This window comes from Pteropus vampyrus, unplaced genomic scaffold (assembly GCF_000151845.1).
Source record: "Pteropus vampyrus isolate Shadow unplaced genomic scaffold, Pvam_2.0 Scaffold91, whole genome shotgun sequence".
NCBI lineage: Eukaryota > Metazoa > Chordata > Mammalia > Chiroptera > Pteropodidae > Pteropus > Pteropus vampyrus.
Window position 1 is genome coordinate 4,583,579 of NW_011888872.1, and position 26,429 is coordinate 4,610,007.

General features: G+C 33.1%; 1 protein-coding gene across 2 annotated transcripts in view; it reads left to right on the forward strand.

The window, feature by feature from the left end:
* The window catches only part of PPP4R3B (protein phosphatase 4 regulatory subunit 3B), a 58,037-nt gene that overhangs the window by 11,706 nt on the left and 19,902 nt on the right, over positions 1 to 26,429 (forward strand). For both annotated transcript variants that reach the window (XM_011363946.2, XM_011363947.2), the window contains exons 4-9: positions 6,090 to 6,713; positions 11,272 to 11,349; positions 12,447 to 12,563; positions 13,881 to 13,997; positions 16,948 to 17,079; positions 24,492 to 24,594. In XM_011363946.2, coding sequence (XP_011362248.1) covers positions 6,090 to 6,713; positions 11,272 to 11,349; positions 12,447 to 12,563; positions 13,881 to 13,997; positions 16,948 to 17,079; positions 24,492 to 24,594 — 1,171 coding nt within the window. The remainder of the gene's footprint in view (positions 1 to 6,089; positions 6,714 to 11,271; positions 11,350 to 12,446; positions 12,564 to 13,880; positions 13,998 to 16,947; positions 17,080 to 24,491; positions 24,595 to 26,429) is intronic.

The following is a 26,429-nucleotide window of genomic DNA, read 5'->3' on the forward strand; positions in this document are numbered from 1 at the left end:
GGTGGTAACTCTCAGGTAACTGGAATTTTTCAATAAAGTTTTTTATTTTAGAAGTTTCAGATTTACAGAAAATATGAGCAAAAAATAGAGTTTCTATATGCTCCCCTCCTTGACATCTCCTCCCCCCACCTATTTCCTCTATTATTAGCATCTTATATTAGTATGATATGCTTGGCACAATTAATGAACCTAATGTTTATACATTTATTATTATTTATACATTATTATTAGCTAAAGTCTATTCTTTATTTAGATATCCTCCACCCAAAATTCAATGTCCCTTTTCTGTCCAGGATCCCATTCAGGATTCCCCATTATATTTAATCATTATATCACCTTAGGTAAATCTTTGCTGCAGCAATTGGTAACTAGAATTTTAAATTAATCATAATATTCATTTTAACTACCATTTTCTATAGAAATCACTGTTTCAGGGGTTGCCTAATGTTTTTTGACAATTGTCATTTTCACTTTCATTAGCTTTTCCTTCTAGTGATTCTTATCACTGAAGATTCTTGAGTTAGTTTTATGCATCTGACTGCAGTCATTTTTTTTCCTTGGTCTTCTCAATAACAGTGCCACACAGCGTAGTAAAGTGGCCCAACTAAGTGCAGTGCGAACCTTCTGACTCCATATAAAGCTTATTTGCTGTACAACTCTAAATCACTAAACTTAAGTTGGGAGTAGATGGTTTCTTTCCTACCTCATATCTTACTATGCATCATGTATTACTGGAGCATAATTAGTATACAATATTAATTAAAAGAATAGCAGTTGATGAACAGTTGAAAACACTATTTAATTAGTACAATATACATAGAATATAATGCAAATTGTTATATTATTTCACCTTTGGTTTTGCCTGTTTTCAACCTGGAAATTTGGTGGTGATGGCAAGAAGGTCCTAATTTTTACCTTTTTTTCTTCATGTGTTCTCCAGGTATTGAGATTAATTTTATGTTTGCAAAGTTTTCTGTAAAGTGAGATGTAAGATTCCAGACTTATACACATGCAGTCCACAAATATTTGCTGTTCTATTTTGATGCAATAAACATGTCGTGTGTTCATCCATGAATTATGGAAAAAACTGATTTAAGAAAATGCAAACAGAATGAAGGATATAAAACTTTAACAATAAAAGAATAATAACTTTACCATATTATTTATGACTGTTCAGAATATTAATAGCAGTATATTAAGACTTTTTTGTTTTAAATTCCTGAAAAGTTATATTTTATTCTTCTATCCTCTGAAACCAGCATGGCAACTGGTACCTGTTATGCATACACTCGATATATATTTAAAGAATGAATTAATAAAACAGAAGACAAACATCATTTTAAAAACTAGGCTGTTGATGTATATATATGCTATAACAAATTTATATACTGATAATATTTTTCAGTGATCAGCATATTAGGTTATACCTTGCCCAATTTCTCCCCTCCCCACACCTCAGCACCTACTATTTAATATATGCTTTTGGAGACTTCATACATATGTCCTAGAAATTTTTGCTGAAATTTGGTTCTTACTCTTTTCACTTACACAGTTCAGGAGGTCCCCAAGATCACTCTCAGGTTCATTTAATTCACTAGAAAGACTCACGGAACTCTACAAAACTGTTGGAATCATGGTTGTAGATTATTACAGCAAAAATAATACAGATTAAAATTACCAATGGGAAAAGGCACATAAGTCAAGGGTCTAGGAGAATTTCAGGCATGAACTTCCATTTTTCTCCCAAGATAGTCCTTCATACAGCACTTACTTCTTTCATCAATGATGTATGGTAACATGTACAGAGTATTGCTGACTAGGGAAGCATACCTAAACCTTGGTGTCCAGCATTTTCATTAGGAGTTAGTCATAGAAGCAGGCTGACTGCCGACAAAGCTGACTTAAGTTTCCATCACCTCCAGAGGTTGACCTCTACTATCAACCACATAGTTGCCCGCATTTGGAATATCTGTCATAGCCTAAAGCCCCCAGGTAAACAAAAACACTTATCAGAGAGCTTACTCACAGCAGTTAGAGGTTACCTCTCAGGAACTAGACCAAGGCTAAACCTTTCTTTGGGCAAGATTAATTCTTTACTGCAAAGGGTGCCCCTTGTCCATTGGCTAAGAGATTTTCTTAACAACAAAACAACCATATTTGTCTAAGCATCTACATTTAGTATAACATTTATATGACAGAGCAATACTATCAGTATGAATATGCCTAACTTTTAGAGGACCCAGTCTGGTGTAGAGATAGATTTAAAGAAACAACTAATCTGTCCTTTAAAGCCACTAATTTGATTACTCATTCCTCTCCTATTGATTGCAATTTGTACTTTATAATAAACTCGTACAGAAGTATTTAGCATAGAAATTAACTGATGGTTAACAAAATCCACTTGTTCTTCAGGCCAGTCATTGTCTATCAGCATTAAATTCTAAGGAGGCTTTAACTCAATCTCTCAATACATTTGATCAGTCATAAGGTTTATGCACATAAGGCAGTTGAACCAACAATGCCAGTGTTATACCATATTGCAGTATGGTAGTAGATGTAATTTGAAAAGTAAAAGTCAATAGATACTGGCATATTACTAGCATCCCACTTAGTTGTTAACAGTTGGTTCAGTTCATAATCATATCATATGACAAAATGTCTCCCAGAGTGGTATCACTCATCATGTTTATTTATACGTTTCCATTCGACCTTGTCAGGTTCTAAGAGCAGCTGTGGTCTTGGTAAACATACGGCTTCATCCTTCCAGGCATCTGGTATAATTGAGCTAAGAGAATATCATCTCTTGCTCTGAGACTTTTTAGTAGCCTTTCAGTGTTAACTATTGGATTTTCCTCATTTTATCTGTGTATTCATTCCTTTGCCTTCAGTTACTGTTTTTCCTCTCTGTCTGTCATTGATCTTTACCTAAACTTTTCCACCTTTGGAAGGGATTTTAGATTTGGCCACTCTGCTGGTTCAGGCAAGGTTAATTTTTTACTTTTAAGATACACATGTGTTGCTGAATATACGTTTAGTTTATTACTTCTAACTACTGCATGATATTCCACAGAGCCATATGTTAGGTTTTATTTTTCAGTTTAGGAGGTCATTGCTGACCTTTGAAAAAGCAGTTTCAATTTCAGTAAAAACCATATTTCTCAGTCATTTCTTAACGTCTTATAATGAGAAAATAGAACTCTTTGAAAAAGTTTGATGCTCAGAGAGCAATAAGTATCTTAAGAGAAATGGTGAATGGTAGAACAAAAAGAACCTTTGGAGAGGCAGAAATTATAAAGCTGAGAGCTGCGATAATTGACATATATTGAGCTTTTAGAAAGCATAAAGTCAAAATTACATATGTAGGAAGTTTTAACCTCAGAAAATGGTAGAGACATTTTCTTTGAAACAGATAAAGGAAATGGGTGAAGGTAAGTTGTGAAATGGAGAAGAATGTTGGAGGAAGTTGAGTACTGATGATGTCTTCTTTTTGAAGGAAAGAAAGTCTCTTCTGAGACTTGAAAAGGAGAAAAAAAATAAAGCAACAGCTGCAAAGGACTAGAGTAGGAGTGCTGAAATAACACATTTTCATTGAAAACTGTATTGATATATTGAGAATCCATTCAGCACATTTAGTTGACTGACTTCAAGAATGTTAAGGTCATACTATGTTGTATTAAAATTCTAAAAGTTCAGTGGCCTGTCAGACACAACAAAAGTTTGTTCTTCCCTTATGCTATTTGACCAATGATGGGCAGGGTTGGAGGAGAAGGGGCTGCGCTCATCAGTCATTCAGGGACCACCCAGGTTGATAGAGAATTTATTTTAATACTTCCAGGATCATTGCAAAGTGGGAAAGATGGCAAATCAGAGCATTGGCTTTTAAAAGTTTCTGCTCAGAAGTTAAACATGGCACTTTTGCTCACATTTCATTGACCAAAGGAAGTCACAGCTACATCTGACTTCATGGAGGCAAAAAAATCTCAGGTACCACAAAAGGAAGAGAGCCAGAAATACTTGGTGGACAGCACTATTGACAACTAGATAAGACACTTAGGTTTATGTGGAATTGACAGATCATATCAATGAAAATTAAGTTTAGGAGAGAATCCAGGAAGCTTGTAAGGATTAATACTAGATAACACAGCAATAAACATGCTATAATCTAGTGAACTGTGCTTTTAGTCTTAAACATGTGCAAAATATTCATTTGAAGTATAAGTTAATGCCTCTGATTTTCTCTTTTTTTTCTTTATAACCTCTAATTATTTTTCTTGTTTCTTCCCCCCACCTCACACTTCACTCCTCTTTTCTCTGGCTACTGTCAGAGTCTTCTGGCTTTAACTGTTGTCCTAATACCAGATCTCTATCTTCTGTCCTATTCTTTTCCCTGAGTAGTAGGCCCATGTATTTAGTTGCCAGCATGATATTCATATACCTCGAACTCCATAAAACTGAACTCTTATTAACCATTCCACTCCCATGTTGCCAGTTTTTGTCAAAGGAGCCATAATATTTCTAATGACAGGTTTAAAACTATGGGGTCATTTTTGCTTCCTTCTCTTTTTTGTAGCTATTCCTTATCCTGTCTCACCATCACTATCCAAATTCAGTTGTTTGTATAAACTTTGAAATAACACCCTGATTAATATATGTTCTCAAATTTATTCTATACAGCTAATACCTGGTGAACTTTCTAAAGGACAGTCCTGCACATTTGCTTCCCTGCACAAAAATTCAAGTGTTATAGCTTGATATTCCATGATTGGACTTCAGTCTACATTTCCAGTTTTGCTCTTTGCCATATGCATGTCACATATTTTCATCTCTCTGCCTGTGTGCTATTCCTCTTGCACTTTGATTACCTTTATCCCCTACCTGAATCTTATCCTATCTTTGAAAGTCCGTGTAAGGTCTCAAATGCCACTACTTTTATGATGACTTCTTACATTCTCTCCTCTCCCCTCTGCCTCCAGGAGCTGGAAGGAATTGCCCTTGCTCTGAAGTTCCATTGCATTTTATCTGAACTGTTCTTATAAACTTGTTACTTAAACTTTTTCTTATATTTATGTGTCAGTCTCCTTAAGCCCAGCTACTCTGTTGAGAACTCAGAAGTAAAAAAAGTACTCTCATCCTTCTAGGAAAAAAAAGTATGTTTGTGTCTTAGTCTACCTTTTTTTAAGCTCTTAGACATTCTTTCATGTGTTGCTTTGGTGGGTTTGGAATTTTTTTATTCAGGATATTTGTGATGTTTTGAGGCAGAGAAGAGTATATATAATCGCACTCATATTAGGAATTAGAAAATGTTATGAAAAGTGAAGTTTTAAACATTTTTTAATATTAAATAGAGTAATTCATTATATAAAGTGTTACATTAGACATGCTGTTTTAGAGCTGTCAACCTGAATCATAAAACAATTCTTTATTCTTTGTTATGATCTTTATTATATAAATATTAGAACTTGAAGACTTTATCACAGATGTTAAATGCTATTTTTAAAAAAATGGACTATCTTTTAGAGCAGTTTCAGGCCATAGCAAAAGCAAATATTTTTCTGAAAGCAAATTTCAAAAGGAATTTGAGAAAATCCTATTTTTGTACTCTTTAATGTACAAGGAGTTGGGTTTTAATTTGATTTAAACTCAGTAGTGTTCTTGTCAGGCCAATGTGATAGTGCTTTAAGAGTCATGCATAGTGAATTTGGGGACCAACAGAAGAGTTACCCTCTGCAAAATTAAAAAATATCCAGTAAAGTTATTAACTTCACATGGTTATTACATAATTTAACACCACAAATCTACATAACATCAGCTGAAATATTCAAGTTGTCAGGGATTAGAGTTAACCTTAAGTTATAAGTTGGAAAATTTAGAGGTGAAATAACCTGTAGTTAGTAACAGACTCAAACAGTTGACCCTGAACAGTATATTTTCCCCCTCTAGACTTCACTTTTAATTAGCAATGACCGTAATACTAGTATTGATTATTTGCAAGCTGTTTTTAACCTAAATTCAGTGGTCAATGATTTGAATTCCAAAATTTTGAATTATTTTATATTTTAAGGTAACCAGCTGTACTTGGGTATTTTTAGGTTCAAGGAAAGGATCCATCAGTGGAAGTCACACAGGACCTCATTGATGAATCAGAAGAAGAACGATTTGAAGAAATGCCTGAAACCAGTCATCTAATAGACCTGCCTACATGTGAACTAAGTAAACTTGAAGAGATTGCTGACTTAATTACCTCAGTTCTCTCCTCACCTATCCGTAGGGAAAAGCTGGCTCTAGCCTTGGAAAATGAAGGCTATATTAAAAAACTACTGCAGCTGTTCCAAGCCTGTGAGAACTTAGAAAACACTGAAGGCTTACACCATTTGTATGAAATTATTAGAGGAATCTTATTCCTAAATAAGGCAACTCTGTTTGAGGTAATGTTTTCTGATGAGTGTATCATGGATGTCGTGGGATGCCTTGAATATGACCCTGCTTTGGCTCAGCCAAAAAGGCATAGAGAATTCCTGACCAAAACTGCAAAGTTTAAAGAAGTTATACCAATAACAGACTCTGAATTAAGGCAAAAAATACATCAGACTTATAGGGTACAGTATATTCAAGACATCATTTTGCCTACGCCATCCGTTTTTGAAGAGAATTTTCTTTCTACTCTTACGTCTTTTATTTTCTTCAACAAAGTTGAGATAGTCAGCATGTTGCAGGTAAGTAAACTAAAGTGTTCTTCACATTTCTCTTTTCAGATATTTATTTTCCTTAATAGTTCAAGCTGCTATTTATTCCTTCTTTTTGAAAGATTCGTTTGCTTTATGTCATGGCTTTCTGAGAGAGAATTATTTTTTAATGTGACTTTTTACATTTTTAAGTGGCTATGATGTAGCTGGGTTTTTTTGACTTACTTTTTTGCTTTTTAAAAATTAATAGGATATACATGACATAAAATTTGCCATTTTAACAATTAAATGTACAATTCATAACATTAAGTACATTCACAGTGTTATATACCTATCATCTCTGTCTATTTCCAGAACTTTTTCATCATCTCAAACAGAAGCAGCTATTTTTAAAAGTATCTTTTATTACATTTTATGAGACCCATTTATTATTGGGATATCTATATGTGTGAGTGCTTAAAACTTCCCAAATAATTCAGATATTCAGCCAAGATTGAGAAACCTTCATTAATTTTCAGGATATGATAGATCATTTTCTGCATGAGGTTGATTTTATTGTCTCCTTGGGTTGTAAAATAGGAGTTTTATACCATCATGTTAATACTTTATACCCTAACTGTAGTTAACATGATTTTGAAGAATTTGCTTTACTTGTGATAGTATACTATATACACAGTTTTCTACGTAACTCTTTATAATTTACATATGAGTTACTGAGTTTATTAGCAGCTACTGTGTACTTAGTGTAGTGGTTCTCATGTATAGTTGTGGATCTCTCGAGCCCTTCTAGAGAGGTTTGTGAGGTTTTCTCTTTTCCAACTTTATGTCAGTGTGTGGCTGTATTTTCTTCATTATATTTCAACCAAAACAGCCTATCATGATATACTGAATGCTAAAGAATATATGGGACTCTAGCTGTTTTCTGATAGGCGAAACATTAAAGAGATTTCCAAAAATGTAAAACAGAGCCACTCTTCTTTATAAATTTTTAAAATTTTAGATCATATAGTTCTTTCTCATAAAAACTATTTACATAATAGCTTATTTTTAAAACAAATTAATAAATGTTTTTAAATGTCTTAGTTTTAAGTTAATTTTAAGTACGGTAAATATTGATAAATGTAACCAATATGATAAAGCTCTTTGGGGCCCTGACTCATTTTTAAGAGTTCATAGGTATCCAGAGACCAAAAAGTTGAGACTCTCTGACTTAGTATTTAGTTATGAGACTCTTTTTTATAGTACTTCCAAGCATCGTTTCCCTATCTTTTGTTGTTACTTTACTTTACCTGCTTTTTAAAAATGATAACAGTACAAATCAGGGTGCCATTTCAGTTCCTGACAGAAAAACAGTTGCAGTCTCAGGAGATTGGAAATAGACTCACAGTCAATATAGTTGATATAAAGGACCCAGTAACAGAAACCTTTCAAATGACTGCTTTTGACTTCAGAAGGACTGCTTTTGACTTCAGAAGGGTTGCTAAAACCATAATAGTAAATCATTGCTTTATGTTTTAAAAAATAAATTATGCAAACTAATTTAAAAATATTTATAACACTTTGTATGTCATTTTACATATTTTGTCATAGGTTTATTTCTGACAGCTATAATTATATAATAAAGTATAGCTTAAAAAAAAAAATACCCTATTCATTTCTGGTCCATGAGATGTATTTAAATGGAATTGCCAGATACTGTGAACTGCCTATTGTTGATGTAAAATTTGCCACTTAGTTATCTCCTTTGTGCCAGAAGGTACCTCACTTCTAGCCTAAGTTAGATTAATCAACTGAGAAATTATATGAAAGCATTTAGCATGGTCACTAGCTCCTAGTATGTACTCTAATACCTGTTGAGATTCTCTTAAGCATGACAGGGAAATAAGATTTTAGTTGACTTGAATTTTCTAGCTAATTGTAGTTCAAAAATCCCTTTGCTCAGAACTGAGAATTATACTTTAAAATGTTTTACAAATTAAATTCATAAAAGCTGATAAAATGAAGTTATTTCCACACAAAACTGCTACTGATTAAGATCCTTTTCAGAACAAAAAGTTTTAACTTTTCCCTTCACTAGAAATGATGAAGGACGAGTATCTCAAATCTTGACATTTTAACATATTACATATGTTTCCACTATTCCATAGATAAGAGTTGAGCTAAAACAAACTTGGTAGGATCAGTGATTTTACTTTGTTTTTGACATACTTTGCATATATCATTTCAGCACTGAAAGAGAAATGTCTAACTTTTCATCCCAATTACTAATTAAATATATAAAATCTTTCAGTACCTTTAAGAAAACATTTGTTTATAATAATACGGGTTTTTTATTTTGTTATAGAGGTTTGTGGACTCAAATATAGGATTTAACATTAAATTTTATCTTATAGATTTGTCCTATTCTAGTTTGTCTGTGTGTGTTGCTTTGGTTTGTTCCATGACTTCAAACTACTTCAGAATCTGTCCTGTAGTTTATTTTATCTGGTGGAAGTGATGAAAATCACATTATGCAGGAGATTTGGATTTTAAATCCATCTCTGTCACTAGCTATCCTCAAATAACTCCACTCTTTGTACCTCAGTCTCATGAAATTTAAAATTGGACTAGGCACTGAGTAAGATGACTAACAGGCAGAAAGAAGCAGGAAAGTGGACTAGGCAATCTTTCGGTAATCTCTTAAATTCCAATCTAATTCTAAATTTATGTGTTTATATGAAAATTGTATTAGTTCTGAGTTTTGTTTTTTTGGGGTTTGTGTGTGTGTCTATAGTGATCTAAAGAGACTAGTTAATAGCTTGGAGAACCAGAGATTTAAGGGGAAACATTCCATCTGTGTTCATGATAAGCTTTATGCTATTAATCAGTTGCTTCCTTAATACATATATTGGGACAGAGTGCTTTGTAGAATATTATTAAGAATAATGTTAGAAATCAAGGAAAAAAACCTAGAAATCAAAGCATTCTCCTGTCAGACTATAATACTTGAAATTGCTTCTGTTAATACTTTATGCAGTTTTGTCAGCACACAAATAATGAATAACATAAGAAGAATTTAAATGGGAAATAACATTTATCAAAGAATTGGAACTATTTTCCTATGAAAATATTTTGCAAAAGTAAAACATGTTTAGACAGAAATGGAAGATTTAATCTGGGAGAGATGCAAGAAGGTAACAAATTCATAAAAGGTACAAATGGAGGTAAATGTGTTCTTATTCCCCACATCCTAAAATATTCAGACAGAAGCAATTTGGAAAAAGTGATTCAAAAGATAAATTAAAGACAATTACATATACAGTTGAACTCTCTCAGAAAATGGATGGTTCAGGCCTTAGTACATAAAAGTCTAAAAGAAGTGAAAGAAATAAATAACAAAAGAAACACCATTCTGAGTCACGCTAATGAAAGGGGTTATTGCTCTGTGTTGTGTTTTTGAGGAGCTTCAGTGGATGTGGTGTGGGAAAGCATATTATAGTCTCCATGATCGTACCTAGTAGTTTTCATTCATTTATTTTTTCATATATATTTTACCATATTTCAGAGAGGCTCTAAGGGATTGATACCGCTTCGCACAAATTTATGTTAAAAGTAAGATCATACAGTACATATTCTACTGTGTTTTCTGTGTGTCCTTTTAAACAGTGCTTCAAGAAATTAACACATCTGTCATTTAATACCTTAGAGTCATCAGTATGAAAAGCAGTTATTGTAGTGTTTTGTCGTTTAGTTACATCCTTGGGGACCACAGAACATGTAAGACTACACCAAATGTCCCTAAATTATTTCCATGAGTGCTTGTGTTTCAACCCATTTCCTGTTTGCCCCAAGAATAATCACCCATGGTGCTTGCAGCTGCAGCATTTACCCCAAGAAAACTCGTGGATTACAGTCCTAATCTTACCCCCAAAGTTTGCCATGAAATATCTCACTTTTATTATTATTTTCACATCACTCTAGTATATTGATGGTGCTTGGAAACAAATGACATCATTCTGTTTATAACATTCTGTTTTTAGTAGTGGTATTTCCATTTACAAAATACAGTAATTCTCGATTGCTGAAAATGTCAAATCTTAGAAAATGTAGCATTCCTGCATGCGATGTTAAAATAATGCTGGCAGCGAGCTGCACTTTTTTTTCTAAATTGGTAAAGGGTTAAAAGGCTTTTTAATCTTTTCACTGCCAGAATTCAGCCTCCTTTACTATTGTCCCTGTACCATATTTATATAATTTTTCTAATCAGCTGTGGACTGACAATATGATTTTTAAACTTATTTGAATTACATTTAAATTAAGGGTAAATAGACCTGAGAAGAGCTAGAGAGGCTCTAAGATAAAGTAAATGAGTTTTCATGCATGACTTCTAGAACATCTATTATTGTTTTCCAAAGAGTTCTTTATAATTGAGGTTTCTTGTTAAGTGAAATATTAATGTATGTATAACTAATACTGAATGGTGTAGTCAGGTTTTGAAAATTATAACATGATTACACCCTGGAATTAATATAATTTGTGTAAATTACATAAATGAATGTAACTTTATACTTTTGTTAACATTTCATAGTAAATATTTTTTCTCATGTAGGAAGATGAGAAGTTTTTATCTGAAGTTTTTGCACAATTAACAGATGAGGCTACAGATGATGATAAACGGCGTGAATTGGTAAGTCATTTATTCTTGAAATTCAAGTCCTTAAAGAGCACTTACTCTTTTGGCATACAGGCTTTTAATACTGAATTTGTTAAGAGAGACTTTTTATAATTAGTATGAGATGAAAGATATATACTTAAATTATACTATAAATTATTATTCTCAAATTTTCTTAAATGTAATTGTTTTGTGTATTTTGGAAATTTCTTAAGGTATTTTGATGTAGATTTCCTGCCCCCCTCCACCCACTGAGGGAAATTGTGTGCCTTACAAATCCCAAAATCAGATATATGGTTTATGTTGGGACAGAATTACAAACTGACATATTTTCATGGATGTAGATACTCACATTATAGAGATGCTTTTCTTTTTAAATAAGTGATAAGGAAAATGCTTCTTAAGTAAATGAATGATAAATAATTGCTTCTTGGAAATGTTTTTTTCTTTCAAATAATCACTTTTTTGAGACATAGGCTATGCTTTGGAGAAAGAAAATAGTGATTGCTATTTACCAGCATTTTGTCATTTTTTCAAACATTATAATCAGATTCTTGGGTTTTAAGAAGTAATGAAAAATTGCTGACTTAAAATCAATCAAGTCACTTTTGGTGTAGTTATTTCTAATAGCCTACTCAATTTTCTCATTTATAAAATTAGTCCTTTAGGGAATCTGTAATGCCCTTTCCAATTCTTAAAAATTGAATCATACTTTGAGAGCTCCCTAGAAACCAGCCATGGTTTATTATAGCATGGTTTCTGTGAAAATGTGTGCTCTAATTCAAAATATCTGCCTTACCTGTCATTTTTATACTTTAATCATAAATTGAAAATAATATGTATATGCTCTCAGACTGTACATATAATGTGTACACTGTAATGTCTTTAGAGAGTTAATTGTTCAAGTGTTTCAAAAATAATTCAAAGTTTACTTTTAATGAGATGCTAGTTTCTAATACATACTTTAATGTAGGTTTTGAGGAACCAGGATACCCTGAGAAGTCAAGATCCTCGTTAAGGATGAATTCCACACTGTGATTGATCACATTACAGTGTGCCCCAAGTTTACTTTTATGTGTGTCAATGTCTCACTATACTTTCTAACATTACAGGTTAATTTTTTCAAGGAATTTTGTGCATTTTCTCAGACATTACAACCTCAAAACAGGGATGCATTTTTCAAAACTTTGGCAAAGTTGGGGATTCTTCCTGCTCTTGAAATTGTAATGGTAATTATATAACTTTTATTCATGTTTTTGAAATTGTGAATATATTATGATTTATATTATGGGTGAAAAGTATTATAGTAATGCATATTGAATTTTATAATTTAAGTTATGATTCACTTTATAGTAGTGAATTATTACAACAGTGTTTTCAGTCTTCATATTTTTATTAAATTTATAATTTTATATGTAATCACTTGCATATAATATGGCTTCAGGTGAATAAAAATCCCACATGTTTTTACATAACTATTTTCTCTTCAGTAACAATATTAAGTGTTTCATAGAAACTAATAAAATATCTTTCCCTTTTAGACCAATGAGTAGAGTCAAGGGCACACTAGACCAAAGGGGCTCATGCTACAATATGGGTTTAGGGCAATGGTTCTCATATTTTCGTTTATGAGTTTCATCCATTGGTATTTATTATATGAAAAAATGAGAAATTTTACAAGTATTAATTCAAATAGTGAGAAGAGTGGCATTGTTTCACATTTTTTGCCATTCTCTTTAATATCTGGCTTAATAGAAGATAGCTAGAGTCTCATAGCAGCTTTTGCATTTAATTTGTTGTGGTATCACGTCTTTTAGCCTCCAGAAAAACCCACTATACTTGTGATAGAGTAAAAAAGGTTAGTAATGCCTTGAAAAAGGTCAATAATGCCTTAGTATTATTTACTACTATGGAAATAGTTTTAGTTTTAATTTTATGTATTTCCTAAAAAGAGTCTTAAAACCCCTTGCTGGGATTCCCTGGACCATACTTTGAGAACTGCTGAGTTAAGGGAATATTTTCAGGATCACTATTTTAGAAAACTAAGTCATGAAAATACCAAAAGTGTTTTCACAAGCATCCTCTATTAGGAGAGTCATAAAAGAGAGAATCAGTTACTAAGGCATAAAATAACTGGCAAATCTGGGACCAAAGACAGATTCTGGAAGGTTTTGAAGCCTTAACCTGGAGAAAACATTCACAATTTTACATATATTTAAATCAAGAATTCCCCCTCCCCAAGAAAAAAAATTATTACAGCATTTATAAAGCATAGTTTTATAATCCTGCACGAATTCATATATTTAAATTCTCTGAGGATATATCTTTGTGATGGTAACAGTTGGCAGAAACTAATCATTGAACTGCCTAAAAGCTTTCAATATTTCTAAATGGAAAGGAAGAAAAGGTTGGAGAGGTTATATATTTTGATTCCAGTACAATTAAATCCAAAAAGCCGGAGGTGTACATAGATTTGAGAAGGAAGAGGAAAACACAATATAACTTTCGTTAACAGTCTTTAAATAACCTCATTTTCCTTTTATCAGGGCATGGATGATTTGCAAGTCAGATCAGCTGCTACAGATATATTCTCTTATCTAGTAGAGTTTAGTCCATCCATGGTCCGAGAATTTGTAATGCAAGAGGCCCAGCAGAGTGATGATGTAAGTAATAGTGCCCTGATTCTTTGTGAATTGCCTGTAGAATAGTATTTGCAAGCTGTTAAGAACAGCCATAATCATAATTTATTATGAAGCAAAATAGTAGATTTCTGATCATTTGTGACTTTGGCAAGCCCAGAATATATACCAATTGATTTGGATTAGGTTGTATTGATTGTAAATATATATATATACACAAACTAGTGTTGAACTTAATAGATTACCATAGAAACAAATTCTTACATGTTGGCCTTTAAAAAGTTTCAAATGCTAATGAAATATAATTTCAAGCCCAAAGGTCTGGCACTTATCTAGTATAGTATAACTAAGAAGTTACTTTCACTTGTTAAGATGTGGGGGGCTGGGGGTAGTGGGTTTGGTAGGGTGAACATTTAATAATGAGACCAATATTGTGTTTCCTTACTACAGAAATATTTTTACCTTCTCTTTATTTTTAAAATATGTAGCAGTAATTTAAAGTACTTTCTTATATTAAATATATTTTAAGTAGAAAATAACTAAAATATAATGATGTCTCTTCTTAAAGGTTTTGAATCCCAATGTTAATTTGATCCTTGTTTGAGTTACTATTAAATTAAACTACAGTTCTTTTATGTTTAATCTCTTCACTTAGATTTTTATGTCTATCTTTGATATCTATTTCCAATGTTTTTTAAAAAAATTTTATTTAGAATCAGTTTGGGTTAATGGTATCGTTTAAGGCAGTAGAAAAGAAATAGAAGAAATATTTTGTGTTAAGTATCTTTTAAGGTTTTTTCGTAAACCCAAATAATGCCAAATCTGACTTTAAAGAAATAAATACCTAGTTTATCTCACTGTTGATATTCCTAATTTAGTGCCAGCCTTTACAAAAGATTACGTTGAAATTAACACTCAGTGCTCTATCCTTAGTGATGTGTGTGATTAAAGGCATTCATCACAAAATCTCACACCATGAAAAGAATAAATTACTAACTTTAAGAACTCATAAAGCTTTTATTTCTGTTTTCATTAGAAATATTTTATGTTTACATTTAATTGCTGCATGAGACTTAGAGAAGCAGTTACTGATTTTTAACTATAAAAAGTCCCATTTTCAATTTCTCGCTTTCTTAAACAGTCTTCAAAGCCTTTCATTTCCCTGAATTTTCTGACATCTAGCCATTTTGTAATTTAAAAATTTTGTATGCTTCAAAATAATTTTTAGCCCACAAAAGAAGATAAATTTTTAATTTTAAAAATTAAGGATCCTACGTGCTAAATTCTATTGGGTTGGTGGCAACCTTTAAAAAGAAAGAAGTAATAATCTTTAAACCTAAAAATTCCCCTTTACCTACTGACCTCTTTGTGCCTCCTTATCTCAAGCTTGGGTACCCTGCATTCAGTGGTGCATATACTTTTCTTGGCAGAGAAGTCTTACAGATCTTTGAGAAAGGCAGTTCTTATCTCCTGAAAATGTAGTTTTCTGTAGCCCTAGTTTTCAGTAGTTTTCTTTTTCACTGTTTAATATATAAATAGGCTTTTTGTACTTCTACACATTACCAAATTATGGGCCTCTCAGCACAGGTCATTCCCCTTTTATCTCAGCTTGTAGACAGACTAGCAGAGTTTGACATTGATACTTATGGAAGCAGGATTTGGGAGAAACTGCATTTGAGAAAGAAGACAATAAAAAGTTTAAAGAGCATATATTGAAATGACATTTTAGTGTATGTACTATATACTGTAAGAAGTTTTTCTTGCCACTTTGTTTTTATTTGGATATAACCTAAATTAATTAATTATTAATTTTTTTCCTCATTTTAAGTGAATGAATTTATATATAAGTGTATTATATATAATCAAGCAAATTACCTGAGGCCTTAATTAAATGATAGAATTCAAGTTTTACATTTTGACATATATTTAAAGTATATGCCATAGCATTGTTCTGAGCATTGTTCATAGCAGCTCACTGGCCCATACCTTTTTGTAATATCTTAACATTTTATATGAGATAACACTTTGCTGCACATACCAGAATAAGAAACAGCAACAGATTAATGTGGAGTCTGCTCTTTAACCCTCTAATTGAAATGAGGCTTGGGTCTGGGTTGATTAATGTAGCTCTGTGAATTTTATTTCAAAATTGTTCTTTGAAAAACTTTCATTCTGTCTCTGTTGCCATGATAGAATTGACTTATTGGTGATCAAATTTTGAAACATGGTAGATGGTAGGATTCTAATCTTAAGCAAATTGCCATGACATGGTTTTGTTGATTCTTTAATGCGTTTAAGTTAATGAACAGCTTCGCAGGGAAATATTAGTTTTGGATAACACAGTATATTAAGTTTTGGAAGGGTTAACAAAACAAAATGATAACAAAGTGCTTTGTACTGAAGCTTTCTGTTTATTACTTCCAGAATTCTCCCAACTTAAGACATTTATCTTCATTCCATGCAGTTCCCTTATGTCCTTCAATTACTCCCTTTCTTCCCCCAATAATAAACAAATTTTCAAATCCATTGAGTCGATGTCAAAACTTTCCTTTGATGTGAACAGTTGTTTTGTATCCTAATTTAATGCTCAAGATTTCTACTTTAAAAATACAACCAGAAGACATATTTTGTTACCTGCAAGCTGCTTTGTAGCTCTTAATATTAAGACCCGAGGGCATGTTACTAATATAACAATAAAGTTTTTTATTGAAAAACAATAAGCAAATACAGTGTTTTCCACTTCCATATGTTGATGGTACCGTAAGCTGTGGCATGCTTTGCTTTTTTTTTTTTTAAGTGGGTTATTTTCACTCCAATATTTTTACAAAACTTTGAGAAACGTTAGGAAAAATAAAGTTAAAATAAGTTCATCCATTCTTTCGAGTTTTTTTTCTTTGTGATGATGATTTTGTTCTTTCAGCTGCTGTATTTGTCTTATATCTAAACCAGGTCTAATGGAACCATTTTCTTTCAGGATATTCTTCTCATTAATGTAGTAATTGAACAAATGATCTGTGATACTGATCCTGAGCTAGGAGGTGCTGTTCAGCTAATGGGACTTCTTCGTACTCTAATTGATCCAGAGAACATGCTAGCTACAACTAATGTAAGAAATTACTCTGAGATAAAATTTTTGATCTAATGAGTTTTAGCTTATTTTATATATAATATATAAATATATAAATTATATGTAAATATAAAATTTTTGAAAATTTGTACTGTTTTGAAAAACAAATACTTAGGTATTTGTTCATTTAGTATTCAAGTAGCAGTGGTATTCCTGTAACAGTTCATTTGAGGCAAAATACAATATTATAATATGTTAAAATCTTACTGAAATGTTTGTACTTATAGCCCTTAGCCTCTGTATGTTAACTTCTTAAAAATTAAAATACAACAGTGTGAATGTACTTAACATTACTGAACTGTAAACTTAAAAATGGTTAAAATGGTTAAGATGATAAATTTTATGTTGGGTTTTTTATCATTATAAAAAAGTAAATAATAAAAAATGTACTAAATGACCTCAACTGCGTAATAAAGAAGTCATAAAAAAGGTCTTAAGGAACGATTTCAAAATATTAATAATAGTCATTGCCTCAAAATAAATTCGTCCTTTATAAAATTCCCTCATATTTAAAGAACATGTGCATTATTTTCAAATCATTGCAAGTTTATAGAACCAGTTGTGTAAAAAAATAGTAGCTCAGAAAATCAAAAACATTATTTTCCAAATTTCCAAATAATAGATTTACATTTTTTTTTAAAATAGAACTAAATTCTACCCTGTTTCTAGAGGTTTTATAAATCCATTTGGTGGTTTTTTAAATTTGGATACATTGTGAAATCTGGGGTTTCAAATTTTAAGCAGTAAAGTTACTCTCACATTGCTCGATAGAGTCTTCATTATCATTTCAGATCACAAGCATATTTGGAAAAAATTGTTTTGAATATTCTTCAGAAAAACTATACTATCTGATCTTTTTCTTTTAATTAAGTTTATTGGGGTAAAATTGGTTAATATAATCATATAATTTTCAGGTGTACATTATTATTTGATATCTGTATATTCTATTGTGTGTTCACCACCCAAAGTTCAGTTTCCTTCAGCTACCATATATTTGATCCCCTTTACCCACTTTACACTCCCCCTAACCCCCAATTTGACCCCGTTTACTCCATATACCTTCCCCCTGCTCCCCCACCCCACTAGTAACCACTACTTTATAGTCCTCTGATAACCACTAGTCTGTAGTCCATATCCATGAGTCTCTGTTTGTCCTGCTCATTTGTTTTTAGGTTTATATCCCATATATAAGTGATATCATGTGATTTTCAACTTTACCTGTCTGGCTTATTTCGCTTACCATGATTATCTCACGTTCCATCAATGTTGTCGCAATTGGCAGTATTTCATCTCTTCTTATGACTTAATATTCCATTGTATATATGTACCACAGCTTTTTTAGCCAGTCATCTATCGTAGGGCACTTCAGTTGCTTCCATGTCCTGGCCACTGTGAATAATGCTGCTATGAACATTGGTGTGCAAATATCTTTATAGATATGAGTTTTCAAGTCTTTGGGGTAAATACCCAGTAGAGGGATTGCTGGATCATATAGTAGATCAATTCTTAGTTTTTTGAGGAACCTCCATACTGTTTTCCATAGAAGCTATACCAATTTGCAGTCTCACCAGCAGTGTATGAGAGTTCCTGCTTCTCCACATCCTCTCCAACATTTGTTATTGCTTGTCCTGTTGATTATAGCCATTCTAACAGGTGTGAGATGGTATCTCATTGTGGTTTTGATTTGCATTTCCCTAATAGCTAGCGATGTTGAGCATCTTTTCATATATTTGTTGACCATTTGTATGTTCTGGGGAGAAGTGTCTGTTCAGATCCTCTGCCCATTTTTTTATTGGATCATTGGTTTTTTTGTTGTTAATGAGTCGTATGAGTTCTTTGTATATTTTGGATATTAGGCCCTTATCGGAGGTGTTGCTTGCAAATATATTTCCCATTCGGATGGTTGTCTCTTTACCTTCTTGACAGTTTCTTTTGCTGAGCAAAAGCTTTTTAGTTTGATGTAGTCCCATTCATTTATTTTAGCTTTTACTTCCCTTGTGTTTGAGGTCAAATTCATAAAATCCTCTTTAAGTTCAAAGTCCTTGAGTTTCGTTCCTGTGTTTTTTTCTATACATGTTATTATTTTAGGTCTTATATTCAGGTCCTTATTCCATTTCGAGTTAATTTTGGTGTGTGATGAAAGATGACAATCTAGTTTCATTCTTTCGTAGGAGGCTTTCCAGTTTTCCCAGCACCATCTATTGAAGAGGCTTTCCTTTCTCCACTGTATGTTTTTGGCTTTTTTGTCAAAAATTGTTTGCCCATATAAATATGGGTTTACTTCTGGACTCTTAATTCTCTTCCACTGGTCTGTATGTCTGTTTTCCTGCCAATACCATGCCATTTTGATTACTGTCGCTTTGTAGTATAATTTGAAGTTGGGCAGAGTGATGCCTCCAGCCTTGTTCTTTTTTCTCAGGATGGCTTTGGCAATTCGGGGTCTTTTGTGCTTCCATACAAATCTGATAGTTTTTGGTTCTATTTCTTTAAAAAATGCCAATGGGATTTTGATGGGGATTGCATTAAATCTGTATAATGCTTTAAGTAATATGATCATTTTAACTATGTTGATTCTTCCAATCCAAAAACATGGAGTATCTTTCCATTTCTTTGTATCTTCTTTGATTTCTTTTAATAGGGTCTTATAGTTTTCATTACATAGGCCCTTCACATGTTTTGTTAGATTTATTCCAAGGTATTTTATTCTTTTTGTTGCAATTGCAAAAGGAATTATTTTTTCTGACACTTCATTATTAGAATATAGGAATGCTATGGATTTTTGAACGTTGATCTTGTATCCAGATACTTTACTGTATTTGTTTATTGTTTCTAGTAGTGTTCTTGTGGAGTCTTTAGGGTTTTCTATATAGAGAATCATGTCATCCGCAAATAGTGAAAGTTTGATGTCTTCGTTTTCTATTTGGATGCCTTTTATATCTTTCTCTTGTCCAATTGCACTTGCTAGGACCTCCAATGTTATTGAATAAGAGTGGCAATAGTAGACAGCCTTGCTTTGTTCCTGATCTTAGAGGGAACGTTTTTAGTTTTTCACCATTAAGCATAATATTGGCTAAGGGTTTGTCACAGATGACCTTTATTATGTTAAGGTACTTTCCTTCTATACCAATTTTGTGAAGTGTTTTGATCATAAATGGATGCTGTATCTTGTCAAAGGCTTTTTCTGCATCTGTTGATATGATAATTTGTTAATTTGTTTATATGGTATATCACATTAATCGATTTGCGTATATTGAACCATCCCTGTGTCCCTGTGATGAAGCCAACTTGATCGTAGTGTATAATCTTTTTAATACGTTGCTGTATATGGTTTGCTAGTATCGTATTTAAGATTTTTGCATCTGTGTTCATGAGAGGTATTGGTCTGTAGTTTTTTCATGTGTTATCCTTGCTAGGTTTTAGTATCAGAGTAATATTGGCCTCATAAAATGAGTTGGGAAGTATTGCCTCCTCTTAAATTTTTTGGAAGAGTTTGAGGAGAATAGGTGTTAAATCTTCTTTGAATGTTCGATAGAATTCACTGATGAAGCCATCTGGTCCTGGACTTTTATTTTTTGGTAGGTTTTTCTAAGTACTGGTTCATTTCTTCTAGGTTATTAATTTGGTGTTATATACTTTTTCATAGTATTGTGTGATCCTTTGAATTTCTGTGATATCAATCATAATTTCCCCTCTTTCATTTCTGATTTTGTTTATTTGTGTCCTTTTTCTTTTTTCTTTAGTGAGTCTAGCCAAGGTTTGTCAATTTATTAACCTTCTCAAAGAACCAGCCCTTTGTTGCATTTATTTTTTCTATTCTTTTGTTTTCAATTTCATTTATTTCTGCTCTAATTTTGATGATTTCTTTCCTTCTGTTGACTTTAGGTTTCATTTGTTCTTCCTTTTCTAGTTTTTTTAGATGAAGCGTTAGGTTACTTATTTGGGCTCGTTCTTATTTTTGGAGGTAGGCTTCTAATGATATATCATTAGAGGTAGGCTTCTAATGATTTGATATGTTATACTATCATTATCATTTATTTCTATATATCTCTTGATCTCTGTTTTTATTTCTTCTCTGACCCAGTTATTCTTCAGTTGTTTAATTTCCATGTATTCGTGATTCTTCCTGATTTCTTTTTGCAGTTGATCTCTAGTTTCAAAGCATTATGATCAGAGAATATAGTTGGTATGATTTCAACCCTCTTATATTTGTTGAAGCTATCTCTGTGTCCCAATGTGTGGTCATTCTTGAGAATATTCCATGTGCACTAGAGAAGAATGTATAAGCAGCTGTTTTGGGATGGAAGTCTCTGTAAATGTCAGTTATGTCCAGTTGGACTAAAGTGTCATTTAAGGATGTTATTTCCGTATTGATTTTCTGTTTGGATGGTCTGTCCAAATCCGACAGTGGGGTATTTAGGTCCCCTGCTACGATAGTGTTTTGGTCTGTTTCTCCCTTTAGTTCTGATAGTAATCGCTTTACATATTTTAGGGCTCCCTGATTGGGAGCATAAATAATAATAAGTGTTATTTCTTCTTGGTGCATGATTCCCTTTATCATTATGAAGTGTCCCTCAGTATCTTTCTTTACCTTTTTTATTTAGAAGTCTTTTTCATCTGCTCTTAGTATTGCTACTCCCACTTTTCTCTGAATGCCATTTTCCACCTTTTCACTTTGAGTCTACATTTGTCGTTGGGGCCAAGATGTGTCTCCTGGAGGCAGCATATGCTTGGGTTTTGTTTTATGATCCATTCTGCAGCTCTGTGCCTTTTTATTAGGGAGTTCAATCCATTTACATTTAGGGTGATTATTGAAATATGAGGTCTTCTTATAGCCATTTTATCTTTTGCTTTCTGGTAGCTCAGTGTTTCCGTTGCTTCCTTGTCCATGCATTTCTGTTTTCTTTATTTTGGTTGGCTTTTGTAGGTTTTCTCTCTGGTTCTTCTTGTTTCATGTTATATATTTCAGTTCTGAATCTGTGGTCTGTGGTTACCATTACGAATATGTAAAGTATAGTTATATATATACAGTTGTCTATTTTCTTCTGCGCGTGCCTTATCTCCATTCCCCTTTGTGAATTTGGATCTTTGAATCCTCCCCTTTTCAGGCATTGTTGTCTCAAGTCGTCCCTATTTATGCTGAATATTCATTACTATCTTGTTATAACAATTCACTTCTTATTGTTTAAGCTATAATGCCCTGCTCTTAAAAAGGGTTGTACTCCTCTGCTTCTATTTGCCTGATAGTCACTTTACTCCTAATTATGTATTTTTGTTATTTTGTTTTAAGTGAACTGACCCATTTCAGTATTTCCTGTAGTGCAGAGCTCGTAGTGGAGAATTCCCTCAATTTTTGTGTGTCTGGAAAGATCTTGATTTCTCCTTCATATCTAAAGGAGAGCTTAGCTGGATACATTATTCTAGGCTGGTAGTTCCTTTCACTTAATAGTTTAAATATTTGGTTCCATTCCTTTCTGGATTGTAAGGTCTGTGCTGAGAAGTCTGGTGATAATTCTTTTTCTTAGCTGCCTTGAGAATTCTATCTTTGTCATTTATTTTGATTACTTTGATACAATGTATCATGGTGAAGGCCTTTTTGGGTTGAGATAATTGGGTATTTTGTTGACTCGTTGAATTCCAAGCTCCACGTCATTCCTTAGATTTGGGAAATTCTCATCTACTATTTGTCTGAAAATGCTTTCTAGTCCCTGCTCCTTTTCCTCGCCTTCGGTAATGCCCATTATTCTTATTTCCTCTCCTCATGGTATCAGTTGGTTCTTGTATTTCTTTCATTATTTTTCATTCTTTGGTTTCTCTCTTCTTTCTTCTGATTTATTTCTAGATTTCTGTCTTCAATATTACTGATCCTTTCCTCCATTTGGTCGACTCTATTTCTCAGGCTTGCTATTTCATTTTTCAACTCTGGCAGTGTGTTCTTCATCTCCAGAATATCTATTCTGTTCTTCTTGAGGGTTTTAATCTCCTTGCTCTGCTCATCTAGTTGTTTTTTTCATTCCTGAAATTGTTGATATGATTTGTTTTGGATCTCATTGAGTTTTTCAGAAGTGCCATCCTGAAGTCTCTGTCATTTAAGTTGCATATTTCTATGTCTGTAAGTTTATTTTCTGGAGATTTTTCTCTTTCTTTCTGAGATTCCTTGTCACCTTGATTGTTCATGGTGTTTAATGGACTATTTCTCTGTCTGGGCATTAATGGAAGTGTATTCTGTTGTTTTTCCAGAAAGAAGATTTATTAAATAAAGGTCTCTCTTTAGCATGCTGCAAAGAAGGCGCTCTTCTTTTGGTTTCCAGTAGGTGGCGTCTAAGCCTCTTGGATTCCTAGCAGTTTTGGTAGAGTTTGCTCAGATTCCCCTGGGGCTCTGAGGTGATCGGAGGGTATGGGGGGAGGGGCCCTTTGGGTCGGGGGTTGGAGGCTGCGACTCAGCCTCGGTTTTGCAGCCTCCACCAGCAAAAATCAGCTGTTGTTCCTCTGCGGTTCCACCCCGCTTCTCTGCTTTCTGCCCTGATGACTGTGCCCTGTAGCCAGTGGGCCACAGCTCACAGCTTTCTAAGGCAGAGCTATTCAGGGAACTGGCCACAGGAACTCATGCTCCTTCTCCCTTCCCCCTCATCTTGCAGAGAGCTCCAGAGGCTGTGAGAGGTAGCTTCAGAGTTTGCTCAGATTCCCCCGGGGCTCCACAGTGATCGGTCTTGGAGGGTATGGGGTGAGCGGCCCTCTGGGTTGGGGATTGGGGTCTGCCACTCAGCCTTGGTTTTGCAACCAGGGTCAGTAAAAATTGGCCGGTAAAAATCAGCTGTTGTTTCTCTGCAGTCCTGCCCCACTTCCCCACTTCTGCCCTGATGACTGGGCCCTGCCACCCACCACAGGAAGCTCACAGCAGTCTGAGGCAGGGCTGTTCAGGGAAGTCCCGGTACCTTCACCCCTCCTCCTCATCCTGCAGGGAGCTCCACAGGCTGCGAGAGGCAGATTCTTTATTTCTCCCAGTCCACCACCTGACACTCGGGGATCTGACCTGTGGTAGTTATGCGCAGATCCCACGCTCAGACATGCTGGTGTGCAGTTTTGGTGTTTTTTGTTGAGTTTTAGATGTTCAGCTTATTATTGTTTCAAGGGGAGAGATCTAAGGACGTCTCTGACTTCACCATGTTTCCACCTCTGATCTTTTCCAGCTTTCATTTTTATTTAGTTTACAGTATGAAATAGATTTGATTTTTAACTTCTGCAGAAATAAAATTGAGGTGAACATAACTAGTTTTTTGGTCCTTAAGAGTCTTCTTAAAGTATCTGTTGTTTGTATATGACTCACACTGCTACTTAAATATGTTGTATTAGTTATAAAAGTAGTAAAGTATTTTTTAAATTCTGTGTTTCAGAAAACCGAAAAAAGTGAATTTCTAAATTTCTTCTACAACCATTGTATGCATGTTCTCACAGCACCACTTTTGACCAATACTTCAGAAGACAAATGTGAAAAGGGTAAAGTCTCTTACTTACCTGTTTGTCATTTCTGTTTTTAAAGAGTGAAGTAAATATTATAACTGAGGCTGTTTACTTGGTTCTTTAAATGACAGATAAATTCCTACTGAAAATTTTAAACTACAATATAAAATCATGATTTGTTTCTGAATGTCTGTATTAGAGAATGATATAGAAAAATATGGCAAAAAGTATTACACCTTGAGGAAGAGAGATGTAAACACTTAGCAAAAGGAAATTGCTCCCAAAGTTGTTAGAGGTAATATCTACAGTGAGTAAGGGTAGACAGTGTATTGCCTACATTAGAAAATCTGAAGATACCATCATTTTGGAGAACAATTTGGTAATACAGTAGAAGTTCTCCATTATCATAGCATAAGGATCAGAAATGGACGGGTTAATCAGAAAAGTTGGTTAAAGCAGAGCAGTTAAAAAAATAAACTCTTTGTAAGCATTTCCTCTACATGCTGACTCATCTGTGGGTATTTTTTACAGAGTCAAGGCTTTTTTTTAATACGTGTTTTTTATTATATTTCTGTATTATCTTTCTTCAGTAAACTACACTCATAAGGCATCTCTATAATTTCTGGTTTCAGTTTATCAAAGTGGAGTGAGAACCTAAAGTTAATTTTTAAAAAGTCTGAATGCAGAATCCTACTGCAGTTTTATGTACTTCCCATTAAGTATTCACAGTTGTGTATATCTGATTTGGCAACATTTTATTGAGTTCTACTGTATTAGCTTTCCGTATTATGTAATATCTACTATATTTCATCAGTTTGTAATATTTAAGTAATATAGTCATACTACCAAATATAACTGGCATAAACAAATCATCGATTCATCAGAATACAACTCAACTTGTGAAATGAGATATGTATGGGACAAATTCTCTGAGACTCAGGTCAGTTTAGAAAATGTTTACTAAACTGATAAAGTTGTACAATGGGCACACTCACATAATATCACCCGTTCCATTTCTGAGTATATATCCTAGGGAACATTATACATATGCATGACAGATATAAAAATGTTGTATTCTTCGTGGTAGGAAAATTGAGAAAGTATGGTATATTCATACTAGAATACTATATAACAGTTAAAGTAATTGAATTTTGTCTATCTGACTAGTTCTCAAAAATATAAAGTTGAATGGGTAAAACATCACAGAACATTTTATTACAGAATGGTTCCATTTATATAAATTAAGATAAATGCATTTTTAACTTTCATTTTAAAATAAAACACTTTAAGCATACAGAAATATTTATATAATAGTAAAAGACACCCATGTACTTCCTATTGGCCCTTTCAAAACTAACTTGCCATATACTTTTCAGATTCTTTTTAAAGGAAAATTACAGCTACTCTTGGAGTTTCCTATGTACCTCTTCATATTCTTATTTCACCTCACCTACCTCCATCCCTTAGGGAATGCTGAATTTGGAGTTTATCGTTCCTTTATTTATTATTATAACATGTATAATATTATTTTTCATATGATATGTTTTGACTTCTATTGTATACATTATTCTGCTATTTTTTTCTTTATACCCATTGCTTTTTTTGAGATCTGTCCATATTGATACTAGAGTTCTTATTTATTTTTAACTCTTACATTCTCTTGTATGAGTGTATGCTGTAATTTAGCCATTCTGCTTCTAACATTTAGGTTGTTTCTAGCTTTTTGCTATTACAGACACTGCTCTGGTATACATTCTTGTGTTTTTCTATACAAATGTGCTCTAAGATGTGTGCTGAGAAATTGGAACTTATAATCTTCCACTTTTTTAAAAATTCAATCACCTATTAACATATGTGTTATTCTGGAAATT